We start from the raw sequence: 19,217 nt of genomic DNA, 5'->3' as shown, positions 1-19,217 counted from the left end.
TATGTCAAGATTCAACTCCAGTAATGATATGGTGCAACAAAATACAAAAATAAAAGAAAATTTAAAAATGGGCGTGGCTCCGCCCTTTTTCCTTTAATTTGTCTAGGATACTTTTAACGCCATAAGTCGAACAAAAATTAACCAATCCTTTTGAAATTTGGTAGGGGCATAGATTTTATGGCGCTAACTGTTTTCTGTGAAAATGGGCGAAATAGGTTGATGCTACGCCCAGTTTTTATACACAGTCGTCCGTCTGTCCTTCCGAATGGCCGTTAACACGATAACTTGAGCAAAAATCGATATATCTTTACTAAACTCAGTTCACGTACTTATCTGAACTCACTTTATCTTGGTATGAAAAATGAACGAAATCCGACTATGACCACGCCCACTTTTTCGATATCGAAAATTACGAAAAATGAAAAAAATGCCATAATTCTATACCAAATACGAAAAAAGGGATGCAATATGGTAAGGTAATTGGATTGTTTTATTGACGCGAAATATAACTTTAGAAAAAATTTATAAAATGGTTGTGACACCTACCATATTAAGTAGAAGAAAATGAAAAAGTTCTGCAGGGCGAAATAAAAAACCCTTAAAATCTTGGCAGGTATTACATATATAAATAAATTAGCGGTATCCAACAGATGATGTTCTGGGTCACCCTGGTCCACATTTTGGTCGATATCTGGAAAACGCCTTCACATATACAACTACCACCACTCCCTTTTAAAACTCTCATTAATACCTTTAATTTGATACCCATATCGTACAAACTCATTCTAGAGTCACCCCTGGTCCACCTTTATGGCGATATTTCGAAAAGGCGAACACCTATAGAACGAAGGCCCACCCCCTTTTAAAAATACTCATTAACACCTTTCATTTGATACCCATATCGTACAAACAAAGTCTAGAGTCACCCCTGGTCCAGAAAGGCCCACTCCCTCTTAAAATACTCATTAACTCCTTTCGTTTGATACCCATATTGCACAAACGAATTCTAGGGCACCCCTGGTCCACCTTTATGGCGATATCTCGAAACGGCGTCCACCTATGGAACTAAGGATTACTCCCTTTTAAAATACTCATTAACAGCTTTCATTTGATACCCATATCGTACAAACGCATTTTAGAGTCACAACTGGTCCATCTTTATGGCGATATCTCGAAAAGGCGTCCACCTATAGAACTAAGGCCCACTCCCTCTTAAAATACTCATTAACTCCTTTCGTTTGATACCCATATTGCACAAACGAATTCTAGAGTCACCCCTGGTCCACCTTTATGGCGATATCTCAAAAAGGGGTCCACCTATAGAACTAAGCCCCACGCCCTTTTAAAATAATCATTAACACCTTTCATTTGATACCCATATCATACAAACAAATTCTAAAGTCACCCCTGGTCCACCTTTATGGCGATATCTCGAAAAGGCGAACACCTATAAAACGAAGGCCCACTCTCTTTTAAAAATACTCATTAACACCTTTCATTTGATACCCATATCATACAAACAAAGTCTAGAGTCACCCCTGGTCCACCTTTATTGCGATACCTCGAAAATGCGTCCACCTATAGAACTAAGGCCCACTCCCTCTTAAAATACTCATTAACTCCTTTCGTTTGATCCCCATATTGCACAAACGAATTCTAGAGTCACCCCTGGCCCACCTTTATGGCGATATCTCGAAACGGCGTCCACCTATAGAACTAAGGCCCACTCCCTTTTAAAATACTCATTAACACCTTTCGTTTGATGCCCATATTGTGCAAACAAATTCTAGGGTCACCCCTGGTCCACCTTTATGGCGATATCTCGAAACGGCGTCCACCTATGGAACTAAGGATTACTTCCTTTTAAAATGCTCATTAACACCTTTCATTTGATACCCATATCGTACAAACGCATTCTAGAGTCACCCCTGGTCCATCTTTACGGCGATATCTCGAAAAGGCGTCCATCTATAGAACTTAGGTCCACGCCCTTTTAAAATACTCATTAATACCACCTATGGAACTAAGGATTACTCCCTTTTAAAATGCTCATTAACACCTTTCATTTGATACCCATATCGTACAAACGCATTCTAGAGTCACCCCTGGTCCATCTTTACGGCGATATCTCGAAAAGGCGTCCATCTATAGAACTTAGGTCCACGCCCTTTTAAAATACTCATTAATACCTTTCATTTGATACCCATATCGTACAAACGCATTCTAGAGTCAACCCTGATCCACCTTTATGGCTATATCCCTAAATGGCGTCCACCTATAGAACTATGGCCCACTCCCTCATAAAATACTCTTTAATGCCTTTCATTTGATACACATGTCATACAAACACATTCCAGGGTTTCCCTCGGTTCATTTTCCTACATGGTTATTTTCCCTTATGTTGTCACCATAGCTCTCAACTGAGTATGTAATGTTCGGTTACACCCGAACTTAACCTTCCTTACTTGTTAATCTTAATTTGCTACTCCCATCGCGAATCATTAAAGATAATACACTGCAAAAAAAGAATTTGTCTAAAGAGCTAGTCCAAGATCTTGGTAAACGATACGCATCTCTTATTGGAGGAAATAAAATTAATCTAGATGGAGAGTACGAAGTGAAGTCAGAACGCTGGTCTGATAAGCAACACAAAACATCAATTCCACTATCAGCTGAAAAAGTTTTAAATGATTGCAATGAATATGCGTTTCCATCAATAAATGCTCTTATCAAAATTCTGGCCACGCTTCCAGCTAGCAATGCTTGTGCTGAAAGGAGTTTTTCGACACTTCGCCGATTGAAAACGTGGTTACGGTCCACAATGTCCCAGAACAGACTCACTGGTCTTGCACTTTTAAATACCCATTTCGATATTGCGATTGATATTGATCATATAATTGAAAGATATGTAAGAAAAGGGAAGCATAGAATTAAATTTACTGTGTGAATATGAACTATGCAGAAGATAAAAATGATGTCAAAAAATTGGATGTACTATTGTTAATTTGAATAACTAAATAAAACCAAATATGTGTATGAAATTATTAAACAATGCAAAAAAATACTAATAAATTTACCCCTAAAAAATAACGGTATGCTATACGTTTCCCTTGTTGCTTTTTCTTGCATTTTCACGTATAAAGTATCTTGATGTGAACTTTGTTCCGAACACATCAGCTATTGGGAGAAACAATTGCTGACTAAAATCGCCCCCCTCAAAAAGCAGCCTGGATCCGCCAATGGCCAGAGTACGGCTACTACTTTAGTCAGGAGGTAATTAAAGTATTGTGTCAGCTTGTACAGGCTACTTATTACCAGCTCAGCACGGTTCACCGCATACCCCACACCTACCTTTTGTTTTGAACCATCGGTACATCGTATCATCCACAATTTCCGCGACCTTACACCACCCTTCCATCTAATTGTGGCTCGGGATTCGCTCTTCAGAATGCTGTCTAGGCCGTTAAGAGATTACTTAGAAATTTTTTTGAAGTGTTACCGGTATCTGTTTGATTACAAGTCGGTAACCCGTCGATAGCTATGCTATGGATGACAAACCGATAAGAAACGACGATAACACGCCGACTATAAACCGATGATAACTGGTCGATAACAGATCGATAATACCTCCATGTTTTTTTTTCCTTCGGTGAAACTACGCTTTGCACGAGACGTACGACAAAAGTGAGACCATTTTATGTATGTATTTGTATGGTTTTTTCGGTAGACGCAGCAGTACCAGTCCCTAGGACCGGGGTAGAGTTCGAAGCCTCCCTGGAGTAAGTGAATGAAGGACAGCCATTTCGCAAGGATCTACCCCTGACGATCCGCGAGAAATTGAACCGCGTTACATTGAAACGTCGACCGTTGGTTCTGGCAAAAACACCGGATCACTTTAGAGTATAGATTTCCTTAAATACTTATAAAGAAAGCCTTTCCTAAATATTATTTTTTTAAATAAAAAAGAAAATCAAGTTGTTAAAAGTAAGGACGCCGAAGTCGCCGCCGCCGATGAAATGAGAACCGCTAGTGTGAATAACTTCAAAATTTAATATTTTTTCCTTAGCTCTTTATTGCTCTAGATGTGCGTTATTATATTATATAGATTTAAGTCTTTTACGAATTGTGAAAGCGTATTTAGTTTAATTAAATTCAACTTTCAAAAACCAAAAATTTATTATATCACTCACATCGTTTTAGTCCGCCTCCTAAGATACGACTATATTAATGATTTCCTGATATACGACCTTGTTAATAAATCTTTTAAGTAACGACCTTTCTGTTATCAGAAACGGTTATACCTTGTAGGTGTTCTTGCCATAAGTATTTCTATTTTCTTTGTTCGGAGTGTTGTATTAAAATTTTTTTATATCTACAAATACATTGAAATCAATTCACTTTCGCATGCGACGGAAATATTGATTTATTACGATGATAGAAGAGACACAATGGAATTTAAAAAATCCACACCCACAAAGTGTCGTGGCAAATATATGTAAGTAGAAATTTTTGATTTTAGAACCACAAAACTGTACACATCGAATTCATATAAAATGTATGCAAATATATTTCTAGCTTAGTAGTCATACAAGCAAATATACATGAATACATTTATTTTTAAACTCGATGATGCACCTTAGCATCCTCATTGGCATGGATCCAAAATATTTGATGGGCCAAGTAACAGAATTTTGTTTGTCTGTTAAAATTATTTTGTAATCACACCTGCAAGTGAATAAATAGCAGCAAACATTTTTTCAAATTCTTTCACTTCTTCCTTGGTTCGGTAGTTAAATTTTTTTTTTTTAATATTTGTATGGCGAAGGCTATGTAAACCACTATCCAAAATTAAGAAGCGAATCGTGAAGCAATTTCGAAATATTATCAGAGGCTGAAACCTGGCGTGCCTAAGAATTGGACCTGCTTGTATTTGTTTGTTTGTCTTGTAACGAAGCTTTTCCTTGCCCCGGTGCTTCTTCAATAAGTGCTGGGGTATACTCGCCGTGTCCAAGGTTCGCTTACAATAAATTTGTATTTCGGGGCACCTTGCAAATCGTTTTCATATAAAATTCACTTTATTGCTTTAACTCTATATACTATAATATACAATATAATAAAAGAATGATGTGTATGTAATCTTCACTTCGTTTGAGGCTTGCTCTATGATTAGTGGTGGGCTAACGGTCCTCGTGTCCCTTTAGGATCGTTCCGTTAGGGCGCCTTGCTGGTCGTTGCCTGGGTGTGTGTAAATGTATGTCTATGACGCCCTGCGTCGGCGTGTTTCTCTTACGGTTAGCGACTGCGCTGTTTCTGCTGCGGCTTATGTCAGTGCGTCTGCGTGAGTGTAACCCTGGTTTGGTTGGCGTCGTATATTTGCGTTTCTCTGCTGCGGCCAACAACGTATGTTAGCGTGACTCTGCTGTGGTCAACGTCGTATACTCGTATAATTCTGCTGCGGCCAACGTCGTATGCTTGCGTGACTCTGCTGTGGCCAACGTCGTATGTTTGCATGACTCTGCTGCGGCCAACGTCGTATGTTAGCGTGGCTCTGCCGTGGCCAACATCGTATGTTAGCGTGACTCTGCTGTGGTCAACGTCGTATGCTCGTATAATTCTGCTGCGGCCAACGTCGTATGCATGCGTATCTCTGCTGCGGCCAACGTCGTATGTTTGCGTAGCGCTGCTGCGGCCAGCGTCGTATGTTAGCGTCTCGCTGTTGTGGCCAACGTCGTGTGCTTGCGTGACTCTGCTGTTTCTGCCGAGGCTTACTGCGGTGGTGCGCGGGCTCGTGACGCTGTGGGCCTTCACTTAGCAGGGAGCGAACGTACTCTAAGGCGTTGTAGAGCGGTCAAAACCAGCTTACCCACAATCCTCAGCCCACGGCTTTCTCCTATGAAGGGAACTGTCTTGCGATGGTCAAAACCGATACGCCTTTCAGATGCCCTTCAATTGCTGCTCGGGTAACAACCACAACTTTGGGTCCCGTTAGGTGAAATCCGTTAGCCTCGGTACAGTCACGTTGTGGCGTTTCACTTCGATTCACTTCTACTGCAGATGCCGACGTACTTCTGCCACGGTTAACGTTTGGTTGAGCGCGAGATCACGATGCTGTGGAGGACGTTTGCTTACGAGAGAGCGAGCGTTGGCTAAAGCGTTGTAGAGCGGTCAAAACCAGCTTACCCACAATTCTTAGTCCACGCCTTTCTCCTATGAACCGCACTGGCTTGCAATGGTCAAAACCGATATGCCTTCCAGAGCGCTCCAATAGTAGCTCCGGTCGCAACCACAACCGCGTGCTGACTGACTGCTGTCTTCTTGTGTTACCTTTTTCATAGCCAATGCTCTTCATGTTGCTAGCTTAGTTCTTTGCGTTGCCATGGTTACGGTGTTGCTGTGAGGTGTTGCGGCTACTTGTTGCTCTAGTGATGTTTCAGAGACTTATTTGTGTTTCGTGTTGTGTTGGCTATGTTGCTGATCGTGTTGTTATGTAGAGTTTTATATGTGTTGCGTTGTCTATGTTACTGATCCTGTTGTGGGGCGATGGTTTTGTGTGGGCCAAATTAAGGGCTTATGTTTGGTCCTAGTCAACATTTGCTTTCGAAGGCAGTGCTGCTATGCGCTTTCGGATTTCTCGGGTAGTGCCTGTCTGCTCAATACCCAATTCCTGTGTGATGGATATCAGCTGCTCCTTTGAAATTTTGTATAACCACGTGGTATCAATCTGGTCGACCATTTTCCGGTTAGGTTTCTAGTCAGGAATGTTCTTTCTGACGTTGTACGATTTGCAGGGCTCCTGCTCGGACGCCAATTGTAACGAAGCTTTTCCTTGCCCCGGTGCTTCTTCAATAAGTGCTGGGGTATACTCGCCGTGTCCAAGATTCGCTTACAATAAATTTGTATTTCGGGCACCTTGCAAATCGTTTTCATATAAAATTCACTTTATTGCTTTAACTATATATACTATAACTATAATATAAAATATAATAAAGGAATGATGTGTATGTATTCTTCACTTCATTTGATGCTTGCTCTATGATTAGTGGTGGGCTAACGGTCCTCGTGTCCCGTTAGGATCGTTCCGTTAGGACGCCTTGCTGGTCGTCGCCTGGGTGTGTGTAAATGTATCTGTGTGACGCCCGGGGTCGGCGTGTTTCTCTTACGGTTAGCGACTGCGCTGTCTCTGCTGCGGCTTATGTCAGTGCGTCTGCGTGAGTGTAACTCTGGTATGGTTGGCGTCGTATATTTGCGTTTCTCTGCTGCGGCCAACTTCGTATGTTAGCGTGACTGCTGTGGTCAACGTCGTATGCTCGTATAATTCTGCTGCGGCCAACGTCGTATGCTTGCGTGACTCTGCTGTGGCCAACGTCGTATGTTTGCATGACTCTGCTGTGGCCAACGTCGTATGCTCGTGTAATTCTGCTGCGACCAACGTCGTATGGTAGCGTGACTCTGCTGTGGCCAACGTCGTATGTTTTCGTAGCGCAGCTGCGGCCAGCGTCGTATGCTTGCGTATCTCTGCTGCGGCCAACGTCGTATGTTTGCGTAGCGCAGCTGCGGCCAACGTCATATGCTTGCGTATCTCTGCTGCGGCCAACGTCGTATGTTTGCGTAGCGCTGCTGCGGCCAACGTCGTGTGCTTGCGTGACTCTGCTGTTTCTGCCGAGGCTTACGGCGGTGGTGCGCCGGCTCGTGACGCTGTGGGCCTTCACTTAGCAGGGAGCGAGCGTGGTATAAGGCGTTGTAGAGCGGTCAAAACCAGCTTACCCACAATCCTCAGCCCACGGCTTTCTACTATGAAGGGAACTGTCTTGCGATGGTCAAAACCGATACGCCTTTCAGATGCCCTTCAATTGCTGCTCGGGTAACAACCACAACTTCGCGTCGCGTTAGGTGAAATCCGTTAGTTTCGGTACAGTCACGTTGTGGCGTTTCACTTCGATTCACTTCTACTGCAGATGCCGACGTACTTCTGCCACGGTTGACGTTTGGTTGAGCGCGAGATCACGGTGCTGTGAGGACGTTTGCTTACGAGAGAGCGAGCGTTGGCTAAAGCGTTGTAGAGCGGTCAAAACCAGCTTACTCACAATTCTTAGTCCACGCCTTTCTCCTATGAACCGCACTGGCTTGCAATAGTCAAAACCGATATGCCTTCCAGAGCGCTCCAATAGTAGCTCCGGTCACAACCACAACCGCGTGCTGACTGTTTGTGTTTCATGTTGCGTTGGCTGTGTTGCTGATCGTGTTGTTATGTAGAGTTTTATTTATGTTGCGTTGTCTATGTTACTGATCCTGTGTTGTGGGGCGATGGTTTTGTGTGGGCCAAATTAAGGGCTTATATTTGGTCCTCACAGTCTATATCAGCGTTTTCCTATTTTTATTACAGCAAGACATTGAAGGACATTCTTTGAAGTCCCAAGCACGATACACATAAGTTCGTCTGGAGTATATAGTAAGTACAGGGTTTTTTTTTTTTGATCATTTTTGGAGTATGTCTGATATACTTGTGTATACATATATATGGACATATGTACTTAAACTTTTAAATTCAAATATGTACTGTGGTAGGTGTACACTTGAAGTACTTCTGGACTTGTACATTAACAACATTAAAAATGTACTAACGGCAACCCAAAAAGTTACTATTTTTAATAATGTTTGCTGCTAGTTTTCTACTCGTAGGTGCATGCAGGTATATATCTAACTATCCGAATTGAAAGTTGGTTACTTAAAAACTTTGTTGAATAATAAGGCCGTATCTGGGCGAAATCGTTAATAAAGTGGTATCTCAAGAGATCGGATGTCCCTCTAGTCCGAACCTTTACCTTTTCAAGATTTCAAAAATGACAAATGTTTTCGCAAATGCTTTATCCACTGTTTTGAAATACAACACCCTTGGCAGCTTTACAATTATGATTTTTCCAATATTACATGTTTAACCATACTTTGCAAAGCAATTATGTATAAGAAATTAACTTACCGAAAGCTAAATTAGAAAATTTACTTGAACAAAATCAGGAGCACATACTGAGTAGAGATGGTAACCCGACATAGGCCTGCGCCAATTTTGCCGTTACAAAAAAGAATGTGGGTATCTTCATTGTTACTGAAACTGACATATTGAACTTAACTTGTTTGTAACTTTCAACATATGCTGTTTTTTTTTGTTGAAAATTAGTATTTTGGATTACTCTTGATGTGATCTTTCTATTTACGCCAAAAAAAAATCATATTTTTATTCAAAAATCATATTTTTATTTTATTTATTAAGTTAGCACAATACTGCGTAATTCACGAAATATAAAAGACGTAATAATCCTCCGAATTGAGACAAAACAAAAAAATGTTAAGTTACAAGTTATAAATGGTATATTTTGCACTAAAGTTCGAAAGTTCGACAAATTATTTTGCCGAACTCGAAAGGAGAACATCATAGCTAAATTCCGTTTTTACAATAATAAAGTTTTCCTCAATTTCTCAAGAGTATAATTTCGCCTACAAATAGCTTTTATGTTGAGAAACATACATAGAACGTTTTTATGTATGTATGTTGGTGCATCTTTTCAGTAAAAGATTTAAACAAAACAAGCGTGCAACAAAACATTTTAAGATTTAAAGAATAGGTCATTTACATTTTGACCTATGTCTCCGAACTCAGTCAGAGAAAAGCAGAGGATAATCGAAAACATTTTAAATCATATACCATTTTGCTATCATTAAATATTAGTATTGTACGAATATTAGCAAAACTAAGGGGTGCTGCTATCTCTAGGCCGATGCTAAGCAGTCACGTGAATTCACATCAATAATTCAATCATTATGTATCTACATAACCGAAACAATAATCGCGTCTACACAAATGTACCATGTACGTATACGAGCAGCGGAGAGTCAATGCTCAAACACATGCATATATCTGAGCTACTCCTGAAAGTATGCAATTAGAGAAGCTATAAAATCGTGCAATTGTAGTTACAGCTAAGAAGTTTGAGAGCTGATGGCAACTAGTAGATTCTGGAAGCGCCTAGAAGATGCGAACGTTGAAATCAGAGAGTATAAACGGCAGCAAATGTAGAGGCGCTGGAATTCAGTTTGATTTGAGCTATCAAGCAGTTATTGATTAAGCACGCAATCTGGCGGGCAATAGTAGAGTTTTCATTTGAGCTATCAATCAGTTTGGTTATTAAGCAAACTATTCGTTGCAAAGTATAAGTGTTATTGTGAAGTTCTTTAATAAAGGCCATTTTTCCATTATTCAATATTGGAGTTATTTATTCAACAGTTTAGCGATACGAACGTTGGCAGAAAATTGCAAATAAGGGGAATTGCAGTAAATTCGTTACAATTGGTGTCAGAAGAGGAATTGTTGAATAAATTCCAGCGGACAACAAGGACATGGCAAAGTTCAGTAAATTGAACATCCAGCAACTGAAAAAGGAGTTGGAGAACCGTGGATTAAATACAACCGGCAATAAGATCGAACTTCAAGCACGGCTACGAGAGGTAATGGAATCGCAAGGAATTGATGTGGACGAGTTTGTCTTTTATCCTGATGGGGACGAGACAACAGCAAAAATTGAAGAGAAAAACGAAACATCGCAGACAGTTACGAGCACAGACTTGGACATGATATTGGCTGCAATAACTGTTCAAACATCGACAGTGGCATCTCAGCTGGAATCGCGGGAGACACGTTTAACATCCAAGATGGAAGCACAGGAGGCACGCATTTCAGAAATGTCGTCACAAATGTCATCTCAACTGGAATCGCAGGAGACACGCATAACATCAAAGATTGAAGCACGAGAAATGCGTATGTCAGAAATGTCGACACAGATTACATCCAAGATGGAAACTCAACTGGAAGAGCAAATGACATATATGACATCTCAGTTGGCTGAGCAGTTGAAAGCACAGGAGGCCCGCATATCCTCGCAGCTGGAGGCACAGGAGATAAGGGTAACATCAAAGCTGGAAGCACAGGATACAAAAATTGTGCAGCTCGAGGACAAAATTGATGCCGAGATAGAAGCTTTGAGAGGTCGTATACAGGAGTTGCAAATGAATCGACCAGCAGTTTCAGCAAGCAATTCAAAGGTAAAAACACCATCCTTTAACGGTTCTGTTCCTTTCCAGGTGTTTAAGATTCAGTTTGAGAAGACCGCAGCAGTGAACAACTGGAGTGCTGAAGATAAAGTTGCTGCACTATTTATGGCGTTGAAAGGGCCTGCAGCTGAGATTTTACAAACCATTCCAGAGGGCGAACGGAACTGTTATGAAGCATTGATGGGCGCTCTAGAGAGACGATACGGAAATGAGCATAGGAGACAGATATACCAAATGGAGTTGCTGAACCGCTTCCAGAGGACTGGTGAAACATTGCAAAAGTTTGCGTCGGATATTGAAAGGCTAGCACATATAGCGAATGCGGGCGCACCCGTGCAATATACTGAAAGGGTAAAGATTCAGAGCTTTATAAATGGCATACGGGACGCCGAAACAAATCGAGATACATACGCAAACCCAAAGCCAACATTCGCAGAAACGGCGTCACAAGCTCTGATTCAGGAAACGGCGTCGCTTCTGTGTAAGCCAGTTTTCAAAGCACGCCGTGTGGAAGTAGAAAGGCCAGAGTGGGTAGACGCAATATTGGAGGCGCTGAAAGGATCGCAAAAGCGGAGTGAAAAAGTTATCAAATGCGGTCCGGTCACATTGCACGTCATTGCGATCTTGGTCCTAATAGTTCCAACAATGTGGGTGGCCGTAAACGCAAAGCTGGAGATGAGCAAGAGCGAGTAAGAGGTAGAGATCGAGAGCTAGATCCAGCTATTGAATGCCCTGTGATATCTGTGTTGCAAATTGGTAGAAAATCGAGCAGTCTTACCGTCAGAGGGAATGTGGATGGTAAAGAACGTGTACTGACTGTAGATACAAGCGCATGTTGTTGTTGTTGTTGTAGCGATAAGGTTGATCCCCGAAGGCTTTAGGGAGTGTTATCGATGTGATGGTCCTTTGCCGGATACAAATCCGGTACGCTCTGGTACCATAGCACCATTAAGGTGCTAGCCCGACCATCTCGGGAACGGGCGCATCTCATTCCTTGATCCGATCTGACTTGGTCAACAGGAGAATAAAACCGTTAGCTGGAGCAAGGTTGCGTACGGTCACTGGCGAGTATAACCAAGTTCAGGGAGAAGTGATATGTGAAGTCTTGATTGGAAAGGTCACGGTTCTACACAAATTCGTTGTGGCGAAGATCATTGAAGAAGTCATATTGGGAGTGGACTTCTTGGTTGCCCATGACGTCAGGATCGATATGCGGAGGAAAATTATGCGCTATAAGAACCAGGACATACCACTCAACTTTAGTTTGGAAAAAGGGTTCAGAAGTAATCGGGTACTGGTGGAAGAGAGTCAGCAAATACCACCAAAATCAGAAGCACTCATCTGGTCAAAGGTTGATAGATCGAATGGGCCAAATAAATCAAAATTAAAAATACCTGCGAGAGAAACACTGGCATTGAAAAAACCTAAACGACGCAGAAAAACGAAGCAACGAATTTCCGAGAAAGAATGCGAGGGTGCTTTCAAGCCAGCGCGCACTACTGTTGTGAAACGTTCAGACGATAATGATGATGCAAAGTCAATCCGTCAAGTGCAAGCTCTGCGAAGAAGTTCATTGGCCAAACAACAGAGTGCGGGGGAAAGATCAAGAATAATGAGTAGTAAGATGAAACGCAGGTACAATGAGAACAAAAATTCGGAAGGTTTCTTGGAAGGAGATTTGGTACTGTTATACAACCCTCACCGGCGGAAAGGCATACCATCCAAGATTCGGTGCAGTTGGGAAGTCCCGTACAAAGTTGTGAAGAAGATCAGTGATACCATCTACCGCATACAAACCACTGAGAAACCACGGAGTAGAAGAGTGGTACATCTGGAGATGGTAGCGGCGTTTAGATCGGGAGATTTGTCTGATCGGGACGATCAGACTTAGGTGGAGGGCAGTGTTACGAATATTAGGAAAACTAAGGGGTGCTGCTATCTCTAGGCCGATGCTAAGCAGTGACGTGAATTCACATCAATAATTCAATCATTATGTATCTACATAACCGAAACAATAATCGCGTCTACACAAATGTACCATGTCCGTATACGAGCAGCGGAGAGTCAATGCTCAAACACATGCATATATCTGAGCTACTCCTGAAAGTATGCAATTAGAGAAGCTATAAAATCGTGCAATTGTAGTTACAGCTAAGAAGTTTGAGAGCTGATGGCAACTAGTAGATTCTGGAAGCGCCTAGAAGATGCGAACGTTGAAATCAGAGAGTATAAACGGCAGCAAATGTAGAGGCGCTGGAATTCAGTTTAAGTTGAGCTATCAAGCAGTTATTGATTAAGCACGCAATCTGGCGGGCAATAGTAGAGTTTTCATTTGAGCTATCAATCACTTTGGTTATTAAGCAAGCTATTCGTTGCAAAGTATAAGTGTTATTGTGAAGTACTTTAATAAAGGCCATTTTTCCATTATTCAATATTGGAGTTTAGCGATACGAACGTTGGCAGAAAATTGCAAATAAGGGGAATTGCAGTAAATTCGTTACAGTATATAAGCATCAGTCAGCTCGGTATAGCTATGTATGTATATTATTTTCAGTTCTGATAGTTACGATAGCTATCACGGAAAAGTGTAAACAAAGCAAATAATAAAAATAAATTTTTTCTCAGCACCTGTACATAACATAACTCCATAAGCTTGTGTGGGGATGTAACTGTGTTAGTTAGAAGCGATGAAAAAGAAAAAATCGGTAACTTGACACTTTTGAAAAAATCGCGAAATGGTCCCCATTAATTTTAATAATAGGGCAATCATATTCTGATTTGTAGTTAAATTTTAGTATCATAACTAATTTAAAACCCAGACTACATTTTTTTCTCAGGTATAAGTATGCAGCTTTGATAAGACATAACTTTATATAACCAAATTTTTGTAAACAGCAGCTATCATTATATACGACGAATAATAGGCCTTGTGAGCTCCGATATTGTATTTGGGCAAATGTTAGTTAAAGTTGCTGCCAATATTGGTTAATTAATCCATTCAATGACTTAGACATTTTTCTTGGCTCGAAAACCAAAAATCGCACTTCCAACGCGCACAATGGTGCTGCCACCTTCTATCTGTAATAGTAAGGAATTAAGTATGCGTAGACAGCAACGGTTTTGCAACAAACAAATGTACTCATGCACATACAGCGTTTTCGAAATCGTCAGACATTCCCATGGATACTTGCACAGAATCTGGTTCCAGCGTATTCTGTTCACATATTTCTTTGTACACATTAATCAGTGATATGAAATCTGGATTTGGTCCCGTCGCGTAATCAAATCCAAATGCACCAATCGTCATAACACCCTCTGGTTGGAGATATTTCAAATTTTCTGTTATATGTTTGTACAAAGCTGGGGCCTCACTTGGTAACACGCCATTTTTAGCTAACAAAATTTTAAAATAAATTTAAATTTATTGTTTACAAATCATTTACTGCATTTTTCTTTTAGTTTCTACCTTCTTCACCGCTCGTATTGACTTGAATCAGTATCGAAAGGAGTTTGTTATCATCACTATGTATCTTCTGCCACGCACTATTCAATCCTGTAGCCAATTTTTCACTATCAACAGTTTGAATCATATATAGATTGGGTAGTTTGAGAATCTAAAATTAAAATACAAAAAAAGGACAGTCATGTTCCTTAACTTGCATACCTAGGAATCATTGGAAATACATTGTAAAATATAACAATAGTAGTATAACATCAAGATTAGAAGCAAATAAGCATTAGATCACTCAGCTTAAGTTAATATAGCAGCGATCCATGAAGAATCCGAGTCTGAATATAAAAAAGTTCTAAAATGTTGGTAAAAATCTAGGACAGGGGTTGTTGTTGTATTAACGATAAAGACAATCCCCGAAAGCTTCTCCAAACCCAATTGTCAACCTCACCTATCCGCGGCGAATCCTGTTTCACTAACAGACGAGGCTCTGGCGACCCCAAGCTCCTCATGGAACTTGGCGGTAGGGAGGGAGCGAATGGCCTGAAGGTTTAATGTGGCCACATAAATCGTTCCCGAGATGGTCGGGCTAGCACCTTAATGGTGCTATGGTACCGGAGCGTACCGGATTTGTATCCGGCAAAGGACCATCACATCGATAACACTCCCCAAAGCCTTCGGGGAGCAACCTTATCGCTACAACAACAACAACACTCCCGAAGGGGGTGTTATCGATGTTAATGGTCCTTTGATATAGATCTGGCACGCTCCGGTAACAAAGAACCATTAAGGCACTAGTCCGACCATCTCGGGAACGATTTACATGACCGCATTAAACTTTCAGGCCATCCCTTCCTCCCCACCCAAGTTCCATAAGGAGCTTGTGGTCGCCGCAGCCTCGTCTGTTAGTGAAACGGGATTCGCCGCTCGAGGGTGAGGTTGACAATTGGGTTTGGACAAGCTATATATTGCACCGGCAACCTGAAAAGGTTGCGCTAAACAACCCCTTGAATCTGGTATTTTAGTCGCCTCTTACGACAGGCATACCTACCTCGGGTATATTCTAACCCCCTAACTCGCTGGGTGGTTGTTGTAATGTTGTTGTGTGTAGAGTGATTTTGCACGGATTAAATTTTGATCTCGCCCCACTGGCGGACCGACCAGGGTAATTTCTTATAAGCGCGACCGAAGGCCGTCAGCGGGTTTAGGGGGTCATAATATACCCGCGGTAGGTTGAGGCGACTGTTGTGTGTGGGCTCTGTAGCGCAACCCTTCAGGTTGCCAGCGCAATATATAGCTTCTCCAAACCCAATTGTCAACCTCACCCATCCGCGGCGAATCCTGTTTCGCTAACAGACGAGGCTCTGGCGACCCCAAACTCCTCATGGAACTTGGTGGTGGGGAGGGAGGGATGGCCTGAAGGTTTAATGTGGCCACATAAATCGGTCCAGGGATGGTCGGGCTAGCACCTTAATGGTTCTGTTACCGGCGCGTATCGGATCTGTATCCGGCAAAGCACCAGCACATCGATAACACTCCCCAAAGCCTTCGGGCAGCAACCTATCGCTACAACAACAACAACAAGGCCGCCAACGCAGAAAGTTGTTCTGCGCAATAAAGCCATTGATCCCCCCCTTTTGGAGGGACCCGGAGTAATTTTTCGCTTTTTCGTTAATATGTTTTGAAATTTTTAATTTAATACTCATGTCAAGACACGTCGTTTGACACTTTTCCTGTTCTTTTTGGCCTCGTATTAGCAGTCGACCCCTGTTCTAGACTATTACCAAATTTTTTTACAATTTGAGCACACACACAAAATTTCATCAAATCGGTCTAGCCGTTTAAGGGGAGTTATGCCCCAATCACACGCACAGGCGATGTATAAAAATAAATTTTCTCCAAATAGATCAATATCTGTTAGGTCAATGAAAGGAATCGACACTTTCAACTAAAGTGTAGATCAACTAGTATAATCTAGAATCAAGTAGGTACCTACTTTATTGATTTTATTGTTTTGCAGATGACCAATAAAATGCCATTTGATGTCTGGGCATTGTTGTAGAATATCTGGATGCTGGGTCTTTTCCACTAACTCTTGCACATAATTTTCACCAAAATGTCGTTGGCCGGCCTGGTATGCTTCGATTATCATCTCAACAGGCTTCGTTTTACTAACTGCTACCAGTAAAGGTTTAGGCGCCTTAATATGCTATTTACACAGGGAAATAATTAAGATCTCATTAAAATATTGTAATATTTATAAAAATAACAGTTTGGAGTATTACCGTCGGGCGCCTTGCGTATGCTTCATCGATTCGTCGCAAAATGCTTTCAATGCCAGCTTTAATGTTCACCTCGGTCATCATGCGTATCATAGAATCAAAGATATCCTTTAACTTGGATCTATGGTATTAACTGCTGGAAACTTTTCAAGATGAAAATATATCTATCATTGTTTTTTTTTTTTTTTTGCTTATAAATTGTAAATGAATAAATGATTAGATATGTTCATGGCGGAACGATATGGATATGTCAAAATCATAATTTGTCAAAATAACATGTGAAAACTATGGCTGCCAGCTTTCCCTATCCTCACTAAATTTTGTGTTTTTAACTGTTGGTAGAATGATGGAACAATTCGGATTCTAGTTAGTAAATTTGTTACCCTAAAATCTTTCATTTCAGTTATTTACCAATATATTATGAGAATACGACAGCATGACACTGCTAATACGCGTCCAAAAATATCGAAGGAGGTGTCAAAAGACGCGTATTAATCTCGAAAATAAAGTCCGAAGCCGGAAAATTAATATTTTGACTCTGTCCCGAGATATTTGCAGGTGAAGTTGACGATTTTCATGTGGTTGTTGTAATGCTGTATACACACAAAAAAAAATGTGAACATAAGTGTTTTGGGCGGATATAATTTTGGTCTCCAAACCAGTGTTGGAGCCACCCAGAGTATTTTTTTATAATGTGGCCGAAGGCCGCCAACGCAGAAAGGTGTTCTGCGCAAAAATACTATGGATACCACCCCCGTTTTGGGAGGGACCCGCGGGTTTTTCGTTAATACGAATTTCGTTTGAACGAATTAAAATTTTTATTTTCCGGTTTCGGATTATTAATACTGATATCAAGACGCGTCGTTTGACACCTTTCTTTATATTTTTGGAACAGTATTAGCAGTGTCATGCCGTCCTACAAAATTACCGTATTATGTATCATCCGGTCGCAAATAGCCTAGCGAGATAAGTTATTCTGCATGTAAATGCAACAATATCCATCATCCGGTTGCAAAGAGCCTGAGACAGATAAATAATTTTGCATGTAAATGCAACAACAACGATTTGAGCCAGATAAATCCAGATAGAAGTCTGGTTCAATTTGTGAACCAGATAATTTGTTAATTACTTGTCTTTAGTTTGGCAACGCTGCCTTTAATAAATCTACTTTTTCAAAGATAGATGTCGCTTCTTAGCCTTTCGCCGTATGAGTTAAATGAAAAACAGCGGCAACATCTGCCTATCACATTTCACGTGTGCGAAAATATCACGACATCTGCTTCTCAAGTCTCTCAAAGATCCAGAGCATTCCCGTGAGAATTCAGCGTGAGCCGGAGCTGTAAAACTCACTGGATGACGGCAAGTGACTTACCTACACTCAAATAAATCCCATAGAGGTTTAGTTCAACTTGTGAGTTAGATAATTTGCATATTTTTTTATTAGTTTGGCAACATTGCCTTTGGTAAACATACTTTTCAAAAACAGATGTCAGGGAAATACAGCGGCGACATCTGCATATTACAACTCATATGTACAATATTACGACCTCTGCTTTTCAAGTCTGCAAGGTTTGTGTATTCGATGTCTTGCGATTCACCATGTTTCCCCTTTCCACTGTCACATGTTAACTTAACTGTCCTGCTGTCCTGTTCATGAATAATTTTCTCCTTAGTGCGCATGGCTGGGTACCCGGGTACCACAAGGCAGTTCATACGTGAGAACTACTAGTGATACCTGGGTATCCCGGCCATGAGAACTAGTAAGAAAAAACTAATTTTAGTAATAAAAAACTAATTTATTAAAAAACAATCTTTATGAAAGTATATTTGAAAAAATTGTCTTTCCTTTTTGTATACAACTTATTTATTCCCATAGGATGCCACAAAATTTAACTCGTTTCTATTTGTAGATTGTTTAAAAATGGTTTTTGAATATGAAAAAGGTACCCGGGTACCCATCTATGCACAGGACGGTTAAAGCTTAAGTGTTCCAAGACATATTCTCTGTTGTTCGTCTGTTAACGCATTATTTGTCAATGTAATGTACGTTACGGAACGATTAGAAAACGAATCGAACTCTGATTATTTCTCTAAGGTAGATGGTTACAGGACTTTGTTCTCGATATCGAGAAAAGGATTAGAATGCTAACGTCAATTTTTAATTGGTTTCTAATATATTGAACCCAATTATTTAGAATTACTTCAATTGTCATTGTTTTTTTGTATCAAATACATGTAATGTGTTATAAGCTTATATACTTAGTTGGGCAATTCATAAAGTCTTTAATTGTCTTATGGAGTTTTTTTAAATACGCCCCTTGTGAACACTACAAAGAGTTGTATGTTGTATTCAAATATATACCCGTAAGACGAGCCCTCAG

At 40.8% G+C, this 19,217-nt stretch overlaps 1 protein-coding gene across 1 annotated transcript; it reads right to left on the bottom strand.

The window, feature by feature from the left end:
- Positions 1 to 13,874: 13,874 nt before the first annotated feature.
- On the bottom strand, positions 13,875 to 17,091 carry LOC137238537 (pyridoxal phosphate homeostasis protein). The gene is made up of 5 exons (XM_067763651.1): positions 16,840 to 17,091; positions 16,551 to 16,763; positions 14,570 to 14,717; positions 14,255 to 14,496; positions 13,875 to 14,181 (listed from the first exon to the last, which is right to left on the bottom strand). Exons 1-5 carry the CDS (start codon positions 16,927 to 16,929, stop codon positions 14,110 to 14,112), a joined length of 765 nt encoding a protein of 254 aa, XP_067619752.1. The 5' UTR covers positions 16,930 to 17,091; the 3' UTR covers positions 13,875 to 14,109.
- Between the last annotated feature and the right edge of the window lie 2,126 nt (positions 17,092 to 19,217).

Source organism: Eurosta solidaginis, chromosome 1 (genome assembly GCF_040869045.1).
Source record: "Eurosta solidaginis isolate ZX-2024a chromosome 1, ASM4086904v1, whole genome shotgun sequence".
In the NCBI taxonomy this organism is placed as follows: domain Eukaryota; kingdom Metazoa; phylum Arthropoda; class Insecta; order Diptera; family Tephritidae; genus Eurosta; species Eurosta solidaginis.
This window is presented reverse-complemented; position numbering and strand designations above follow the sequence as displayed.

Coding starts and splice junctions, on each gene's coding strand:
- LOC137238537 (XM_067763651.1), bottom strand. CDS start 16,929: ATGATACGCATGATGACCGAGGTGAACATTAAAGCTGGCATTGAAAGC. Junction 16,764..16,839: donor CATACGCAAGGCGCCCGACG/GTAATACTCCAA, acceptor CTGTGTAAATAG/CATATTAAGGCGCCTAAACC. Junction 14,718..16,550: donor AAAACAATAAAATCAATAAA/GTAGGTACCTAC, acceptor TTTTAATTTTAG/ATTCTCAAACTACCCAATCT.